Genomic DNA, 9,721 nt, shown 5'->3' with positions numbered 1-9,721 from the left:
ATTCGAGAAGGGACGAGACCTCGAAGTGATCAATTAATAACTGCAATATATTACGATGAATATTTTTGCGTTATTATACGAAAAATCTCGAACGGTTTACTTACCATAATTAACAAAAGATGCGAGGATACTTTGTATATAAAAATTTATTATTAACCATCTACCTTATATATATATGTGAAACTATACAATAAAACTGGCAAAACAAAAGATAGAGGGACATTTATTANGCTACAAGATATAAAGATTGCTCAAGTAGCCTATATATATATATATATATATTCATATTAATATTTATTGCGTACTGTTTGTACCTTTTTAAGTGGCACAAAAAATATATATATACGTGTGTGTGTGTGTGTGTGCACGCGCGCGCGCGCGCATGGCTTATCAATAAATCATGGCAAACGTTTTATTTTCATTCTTAAGGATTGCTTAAAAAGTGCAAAAGCTTTTTATGTTATTTGTTCATCAGATCTTGGAACCATCACAGTATATAATCGGGGCTCGCTTATTATATATAAATATATGTATATAATAAAATACAAGATATAGAGATTGCTCAAGTAGCCAATAATTATGTGTGTAGCGGAAATAATGAACACATAATTTGGCACGCGCGTATATATATGTCACTTTGTAATTTCGCAACGTCGTCGTTGATATAAAATAAAACTCGCATATATCTCTTCTAAGGAATATGATACACATATAAAAAATATTTCTATCGTAAGAACAATTAAATATGACACAATTAAATGAACAGTATAAAGTATCTTGGAGTACGAGGAACGCGTGTAGTATGGACTTTCGTTTTGTATATTCATATATGTGGTCACACTGTACTCTCTTTAACCTAATTAGCTCGTCGGTTATTGCAAAAGTGCGCGCATCCATTCATTTCTGGATTATATATCGCGCCGTATTATGTATTTTTACCCCGAGGTTTCCCTGTAGTGTCCTGCATTTTCGTTTCCTCCTCGTCATTTTCTGGAAGTAGCATAGCCTCGTCTGTGCTTTGAACTTCATCAGCATTGTTATCTATACAAATGATGACAAAAAAAAATTTTTTTAATTATCACACTATCCATAATCCTTTCTCTCTCTCTCTCTCTCTCTCTCTTTTTCTCGCGCACACACACATACAAGATATTTTAAAGTTCGTTTCTCTAAGTTAACGATGGAACAACACATAAATGTGAAAAATCAAATGTACAAAAAAGTTTAGTGGACTTTAAATCAAATTTCACATAAAGCGTACACATTGCAATAAAATAAATCTAACTTCTACTTCTCTTCGTTTTACGGAGAACGTTACGACTATCGTAATTGCTTCTTCGAGCTGCGTTTCAACGAACAAAAGTGCGTGTATGTGCTGCAATGGTGACGATAAAAAAAGAAAACGCTAAGTTTGAACTTTTAATTACCACGTGCACGGTTCTCAGGATCTTCTAAGTCGTCGGCGGCCAGGATATCCTGCTCCGCAGAGTCATTCGACGTGACGTTGATCTGTTTCATATCCGTTTCAACTGAAAGGTACGTAAGCTACATTACTATTGCTAAAGTGAAAGATTCGCGTGCGTGTCTTCTGAAAGAACTTTTAATCGCGATCCGTCGGTGCGGAATCTACATTGCGACACTAACAAAAGCTGTCGTTAGTAGTGAATAACTAGTGATAGTGAAAAACTATCCGGTGAAACTTCCACCAATACTCGTGCGTGTTAATATAAAATGATCGGTTAGTTCTCCAGAGTACCAAGAGAGAGGAAGAGCTTCGTATGACGATAACGCTAATAATAATAACAGTCTCAGAAACCAAGCCCTTCGGTAGAGTCCAGAAGCAGAAGAATAAAGTCGCGCTGAAAATATCGCACGTGTATTTTATGTAATTACACAGTAAACACACGCACGCGCGTACGTTTTCATGCCCGGCGTTTTGAGAGAGCTGAAAGTTACGGTTGATCACATTTGTTTATTGTTCAATATATTTCTACAAATACAGATTCAAAGTCGTCCGCGTGTAGCTTACATTATGCGCCTCGTGTCATTCGCATGAGGTTTTATTGTAAATAAATACAATATGTTATATTGCAGAGCAGGCGGTAAGTAAATCCACAAAATAGCTGTCTACACATAAATAAATATCTTACAATTACCAATTATAACTTAATTACAAGTCGTGAAACAAATCTCGTGCGTCGTTTTTAGCACGATGAGTACAGTTAGGGCGAAAGTATATCCAAGCATCATAAACAGGAAGGGATGCAGAGAATAAAATCTTGCCCCACGTCCCACGTTTGTCTGCTTTCATTGCATGAGATTCGATTTAGATCGTTCTCCTTTAGAGATTCGCGCGTTGGACGAGAAGGAGTAAGGATACAATTCTCTTGTAAAGAAAGCATCGTCAATAGTAATACTCGTCAATGGCACCTACTAAATCCCCAGAAATCCTTTTTACTCGATCCTGACACTAATGCACACGAAACCGTCGGATCTCGTGGCGTAAAAGCATAAAGGAAGCTGAACTAACGCTACTTGGCTTTTAGCTCCTGGACACAGACAGTCCTCTCCTGTGTTACGATTGAAACGGTCCTCTCGGTATGAAAATTTCGACGGTCAATATTAGGTGAATGGTACAGCATCGTGTGTGTGTGTGTGGATGTGTGTCGTTAGAACGAAAGAACCGAAAAATGCGAATACCGCATCGTAGTTAGAAGCGAATACAGTAGGTTTGTTCTTAACAGAGATTTAGTTACGCGCGTGTGTATGTGTGTGTGTGTCTGTGTGTGTGTGTGAAATTATGAGATTTATATACAAATCTACTGCGAACTCTTAATTTCATGTCCGTGGCAGCATTCTCGCCCCGCGAGGACGGGGAAAGGTATCACTACCTTTCAACATAGTTACTGAGAAACGAGGAGTTTGGCGCACAGCACCGGGTGGGTCTGTCGGTAGGATTGGAATCCCGTGGTACTTCAAGCCTCGCTGACCAGCTACGGATACTCTTACGGCCGACTCCGGTACCGGGTGTAACTGAGACTTGTTAATGACCACTGTCGTTGCTAAATCGGCAAACCCCGACATAATATCTTATAACGCTGTTGTGTCAGTGAGAAATGCACAAACAAAAGGGCTTTACGAGGGAAAAATCGGCAACACTTGCCGCGTTAATATTTGCGTGAGAGCAGCATCGATCGGAGTTAGAAACTTAATGGGAGTACGGACGAGATTCGAGAAAATAATAAGAAAATAAAACAAATTCTGGAAAAGGGGGGGGGGGCATCGTTCTCCCGCCGTAGAAGCAGGGTGTGCAATCAGCGGTCTAAGTTGGCAAAAGTCTCGGCTCATCATACAACATCATACCGATAGGATACAGTGCAAATACTTCACATGACGAGAGAATAGTTATTCCAAAAAAATTACATAAACTCGGACGGTCATTCGAGAACGTGATTGTCAGCCGTGAAATGGAAAACGTAAGTTCAAAGAAACACATATCAAACGTGATGTAATACGATGAAAACAATTGTTACAACTTACTTGGCCGAAGAACTGGAGTCTCTTTTTTGTCAGGCGGGGAGTTGCAGCTGAGTTTTAGTTGACCTATTTCTCCTTTTAGCTGTGAAACAAAGAATATCAATGTTATGTTAAGTATTTCATTCTATATCGATTCTACTGAATAAAGAACTCATACTTTTTCTATTTCTTCTTGAAGTTTCTTGTTCTCATCACGTTTCACATCTAATTGAGTATTAATCGTATCCTTTTCTAATCGCAATGTCTCCAATGTTGCGGTTTTAGTGGCGTCCAATTTATTTAACGAGTCCAGTTCACTCTTACACACAGTAACAGAGTCCTCTAGCTCTTCATTTCTCTTCTTGAAGTCCATTTGTTGCTCCAAGCGGACATGCAGGGAAGCCAACTCATCCTCCGCGTGTTTGTACCTCTGCTCCAGGTTACCGCGCAGCGTCACACACTGATCTCTCTCTTCAGCGCTGAAAGACAGATCAATTTCTTAATCACGATAGAATCGCAAGGTATTTGCACAAATTACAACTGACAACAACCTAAGAGAGAACCGATGGACAACGCTAAAGTTACCGACACGCATCCTGCGAGCGAGCCGCAAATGAAAGTGAATTTCACAAAGACCAAACTCACGTGCTGTTTCGAACGATAACTGATCACACGACAAACGCCCTTCACAAACACAGAAAAAGAACAGAGGAACAAACCTCCGGAAGCTGCTCAATAAGCGAGCCAGCCGCTTTCACGATGAATATATTCAAGTGTCATCGGAGACAGTAAGCTTCAAAAGTGAACGACCCTCACCTGATCTTGAGCTGCTCGTTCAGCTCGTCGATCTGCCTGACCAGCTCCACATTCTCCGACGACAGGGCCCACCAGTTGCAGAAGAGCATGAGGCACACCAAGAGCAGCGCTACGACCAAAAGAGGCGGGCATCTGCCTCCGCCGACCCTCATGCCGTCGATTCCCATCACTCCTGTGTCGTGTCGTCGCGTCCGCCCGCTGTCACTCACGCAGGAACATATGCCACGTTTGTTATCGCCGTGACCGGGCCGTCGCCGTGTGTACCGTGCGTGGGTGGTATGCAAACAATCTACGTGTCACGCGCGCGTTTTCCCTGCAATATCAACCGCACGGGTAACCCCACTCCGCGCGTCGTGTGCCCGCGCGGCCGGGACGAGAGGGATTCACTGAAGAAGGACCTCGCAGTCGACGTCGTCGACGATGCTGATGACGCGTCGCTACGCTCGGCCGGACTCTCGCGCGATAACCATTTGAAAGCTTGTAATTTTAGGCGTTCTGCCGCTATCCGGGGGCGTCCTCCGATATAACGCCGCCGGCACCGGCTCACAGCGATACGACGGCCGTTCTAACCCTTCCCCCCGTCGGCCCGTCCGCGTTCCTCCTGCGGGCACACGTCCCGTATACAAGGTGTCTCCGAAGTACCGCGCCTCGAGGTGTTTACGACAAGTAGCCGGATTTATAATCCGAACAGTGGTGCTCAGTCACATTCACAGTATTACATTGAATTTCACGATGAAAATTATGATTGATTTTGAAGTATTTATTATTATATATTTCAGTAATTTTTCGATAATTTTTATCTCACTGTTCATCAAGTTCGTAGTATACCAGTACTCGAGTAAAAGGAAAGTTAAAATATACTATTGAAATTTCCTGAGTTTTTAACTGATAATTGCATACATTGACGGAATGATGATAAAATAAGGTAACTTGAGGAAGAATTTCAGTAAAATTTTCAGTAAAATTTTCATAATATTTCCATCAGGGTATCTTTCCACTTTTATTGAACGATCAATTTTCACGAAAAGTTGTTGCTCGCATCTTAAGATCTCTTGATCTAATACGACCAATGTTGAGACAGAGAACATGAATCCGACTAATCTAGGGGATTTTTTTGAAATAAATTGAGTACCACTGTTTGGCCGGATTAGAGATTCGACTACTTGTCGTAAATACATTCGGGTTTCCGGTGAGGAGCGATCGCCACCGGAAGCTTCATCGACGCGACGTTTCGATCGTGCGTATCGATAATTCGTTATCGACGACCTCGAAATTTTTTGGAATCTTCCAAATATTTTGGACGACGATGAAAATTTCTCGCGTAATACACGTTCCTCGATGGTTATATATTTTTCTCGTCAACGGTATTTCCAGCTCGATTGGTTAACATTCGCCGGACAGATGCGTTTCTAAATGAGACAACGTGGTGAACGTATCTTCTCCGCGTGCGGATGACACAATCGATCTCTAGATCCTTGACGGAGATGAATGCGCGATCCCCCCGGATTTTTTACGCTAATTATCCCCGCGAACGGCGCTGAATCATCGCTTTGCATAAAATCCGTCGGATATGCATCGGAGAGTTTGACCTTGCTACCTTTCTCCTCCGTCGTTTTATACGAAGCATGCCGCGCTTTGCATCGATCTATCGCGATTTGCAATTTAAATGATCGAGGCGACTTTGCGCTTCGACACTCGAATCGCGCGAAATTAATCGCGAGCGCGATGAAAGTATCAATGAACGGAAAATTCGAGGGTTTTCCGTTGAAAATGTCGCCAACATCGCTTGTCCCATCCGTTAAAAAATTGTTCATGTATAATTATATATAGAATATGTTCACATATAAAAATATATAATTATATAGGTGCGTATGTATGTGATTATATATAATTATATATTCAAATATATATATTTTTATATAATCATATAACTCATTATATATATTTATATATGGTCATATATAAACTCTTTCTTTCTCTCTTTGTACCACTTCGTATATAATTATATATTTTTATATATGGACAAATTTCATATATGACACCTTATATATTTTTCTACGCACAATTATATATAATTATACATGCACTATTTTTTAACGGACAATCATTAGAAATATTCTATCTAAATGATTTATAAAGCAAGACATACCAGGATTTTCCGCAGAAGAGCACAGGTGAGCGTCTAAAAAGAGGAACNCTGATGCTGCGCAGCACAAAGAAACTAACCTACGCACTCACTAAGCGATGGGCTGTAGAAAACTTCAACAGGAAAGAGAGTTGCCTGCGGGATAAACCTTTCACTCGCAAGGCAGGCAGGAAACAGCTGTCACTATGCAACATTCATAACAGCCAGAGCCATCTTTTGAAAACGGACTGAACTAATTTGTACTTTCTATATATATATATATATATATTTATTTATTTATTTATATTTATATTTATACTTAATTTATATTTACTTAACACTGTGTACCATCAAGGAGAATTCACATAGCCGGCCAGAGCGAGAAAATATATCACGTTCGCGCGGAAAACGTTAGACGAAGGAGAACCGAAGGAGTCGCGCCGCCGAATTCACGGCGAAGCCCGTCGTTATCGCGTAGTGTCTCGGATCGCGAAATCGCGCGCACTTGTGCACGCTTGTAGATCGCAGGTGTCGGTCCTCGCGATCCTGCCCGTAAACAGGACGAGACTATCCGCGCGGCTCGCAGGTTTGTTCGCTTATTATCTCGTCCGAGCGCACGATCGCGACAACCAGTAACACCGGTCTGATAAAACGCGTTCCCGCTCGCGATACACCGACCGTAGCGACTGAGACCGCTCCGAGACACCTGTCTCTACCCAGTAATTTATCATCATTTCACTTATATAACATGCTCCCGTCTTATCAATATTAAAATGGTCTTATTGATCTGTACGCTCTTCCCGAAACCGGAACGGTCAGAGAGCGATTAGAAAAGTGGAAATCTAACAAGCACCCGAAAATTCATTCCGATCGATATCGAGCGATCAGCGAAAGAAAATCCGATATACGATCCAATCTTTCTGATCCTTTCCTAGTAATACAATTCATTGGCGATACATTGCTCTAATATTGATTACAATGGCATTTATTCAATGCATGTTACCTAATATAAAGCCCAGCTAGACCGCCAAATCTGTTGAAGCAGATTTTGCATATAATATCTACTATAAATTTTGTCGATATAATAGATTAATCTGTTATCATACTCCGCTTGCAAATCCTGTTATATTTCTGTCAGCAAGCTGTTGACAAAATTTATAGCAGATACTATGCAAAATTTGCTTTTTGTAGGTTTAGCTCGATTGGTCAATTCTATATTGGGCAACGTTCGCTTAATGTATACCCAAAGAATGCCAATATAAGCAATATTGGATCAACAATGTTATTAAAGTTCGTTTTAGTTAATATTCCTCGTGAATCGCACGAAACCTATTCGAAAGCCGCGTAAGCGAACAAACCGATTGCACACGCACTTTTTTCTTTCCTTTCCCCCTGTGATGTCCTCGGCTACTTATGTCATGTGTGTGTGTGTGTGTGTGTGTGTGAATTGGCGCTCAAGAAGGCAAATAAAATATAACGTAAATTTAATATCCCTGCGTTGCGTTTTCCAGCGTGGTAGCGCGTCGCACGCTCGGATCGTCCGAGAGGTCATCACTCTTCGCGACCCATATATTCCTTTCGAGAGCCCCGGTGATACACCGATACTTCTGGGAAACGTGAACCGGTCGTTAGATTACACACGTGGCGCGTAGGGACAGACCGCGTTCCCCCGGCTCGGGGAACGATTCATTCGACGGAGAGGTGTCCGGTGACGCGATTGAGACGGATCGATCGGAACAGAGAATCCAAGGCGTTGCACGATTGCGTCGGAAATTAATTTCGCGGAGATCGCCTTTTCGTCACAAGATATCGGCGAGATGCAATAGGCGCACAATTTCGGATCTCTCCGATGAAATGAAACGATTATATCCTCGTATCGTGTATTGCAATCCTGTACATGTATGCGAAAGATGGCAGGATATTATAAATATCATCGATCGTTTGATACACTATTAAATAATTAACTATTAAATTCTATTCAATAGAAACTTTCTAATAAATTGTCTTAATGTTGATGATGTATATAAACGACGATATATTTAGCTGGCACAATACACGTCAAGAAGACGTGTCATACCATTTGAATACGCCATCCTTTACACGCATCGTCAAAATTAAGACAATTTAATAGAAAGTTACTAATTGGTACGCGTATTAAACGGTCGGTGTAAATAAGGCCATTTTTTTGCTTCGCAAGATTATCATCCTAGACAGCACACAATATTTACAAAATATTAAAAAAACATAGATATTGAATATTTTATAAATATTCAAATGTCCAGAAAAGTCAAATATGAGAAGGATTATGATAAATATTCAAAAATATTTATAAAAAATATTTTTTCATAAATAGTGAAAACTTGATTTCACTTGAGTGAAACCATGTTTTAGTTATTAATGAAGAATATTTTTCACAAATATTTTTGAATATTTATCATAATCTTTCTCATAACTGACTTTCCCGGACATTAGAATATTTATGAAATATATAACATCTATATTTTTCATATATTTTATAAATACTGTATGCTGTCTGGGATGACACGAAAGTAAAGTCGTTTCATTTTACCTGAGAAATTACTTATTGTGTACGCACAGGCTAATACATGAATTGTCAATCAATTTTCTTACGGAAGATTCTCCGGACGAACCTCAAGATCTCGACAAACAATTTTACACGGACACGCTCTTTCGCCATCGAAAGAATGGTCCGACGCTCTCTTTCTCTCTCTCTCTCTTTCCCTCTCTTCATCAACTTATTGTCGTAATGATCGGTAGCAGTCGTGCTACACGCGCAATCGTAGAGTAATTGCGACGCATTCGGCGATGAAGACTTTTGCTTCGTGCATACACATGTTCGCGAGATTCGACTCATCGTGTGACACGAGGCCGACACGTGACCATCTGTTTGTGACCGGAAAAAACTGATTGGCTCTTAATTAATAGCGAATTCAAGTACCCACATTACACGGGTGTGCGCTGAAGGCTGTTACACACGAAACAGTTATTTAAATAAAAAAGCATACGAGCATTTGGAATGATTAAACACCTAATAATGATATTGTCACATTATTTAGCAGAATATATATTAATTATTTAATCGTCAAAGTTATGCCATTGTATTTGGATACTTTGTGTATAACGGCCTTTCAGTGTGCACGGTGAATCCGGTGTAGATGCGGGTGATTAAATGCAACCTGCGGCACACGAGGCCCGCCATCGTCGGAACGTGCGCGAACGGATGCTTGGAAAATATTTGCATAT

General features: G+C 40.5%; 1 protein-coding gene across 2 annotated transcripts; it reads right to left on the bottom strand.

The window, feature by feature from the left end:
• Window positions 1-230: 230 nt before the first annotated feature.
• On the bottom strand, window positions 231-4,956 carry LOC106742791. Of its 2 annotated transcripts, XM_014616068.1 has the most exons (6): window positions 4,333-4,956; window positions 3,695-3,995; window positions 3,541-3,619; window positions 2,892-3,062; window positions 1,428-1,529; window positions 231-1,041 (listed from the first exon to the last, which is right to left on the bottom strand). In XM_014616068.1, exons 1-6 carry the CDS (start codon window positions 4,497-4,499, stop codon window positions 926-928), a joined length of 936 nt encoding a protein of 311 aa, XP_014471554.1. In that variant the 5' UTR covers window positions 4,500-4,956; the 3' UTR covers window positions 231-925. The 2 variants fall into 2 exon arrangements, with proteins under 2 accessions (XP_014471554.1, XP_014471555.1); XM_014616069.1 differs by lacking the exon at window positions 2,892-3,062 and having other exon boundaries at window positions 4,333-4,951.
• Window positions 4,957-9,721: the final 4,765 nt, after the last annotated feature.

Source organism: Dinoponera quadriceps, unplaced genomic scaffold, assembly GCF_001313825.1.
Source record: "Dinoponera quadriceps isolate SergipeBrazil2010 unplaced genomic scaffold, ASM131382v1 scaffold589, whole genome shotgun sequence".
Taxonomy (NCBI): Eukaryota; Metazoa; Arthropoda; class Insecta; order Hymenoptera; family Formicidae; genus Dinoponera; species Dinoponera quadriceps.
Note: the sequence above shows the minus strand (reverse complement) of the source record. Positions and strands in the feature narration are given on the sequence as shown.

Bases quoted from the DNA above. Each gene is read 5' to 3' on its own strand.
- LOC106742791 (XM_014616068.1), bottom strand. From the start codon at position 4,499: ATGGGAATCGACGGCATGAGGGTCGGCGGAGGCAGATGCCCGCCTCTT. The intron at 3,996-4,332 runs GTGAGGGTCGTT...TCTGTCTTTCAG, and splicing joins AACGAGCAGCTCAAGATCAG to CGCTGAAGAGAGAGATCAGT. The intron at 3,620-3,694 runs GTATGAGTTCTT...TTTGTTTCACAG, and splicing joins TTCAAGAAGAAATAGAAAAA to CTAAAAGGAGAAATAGGTCA.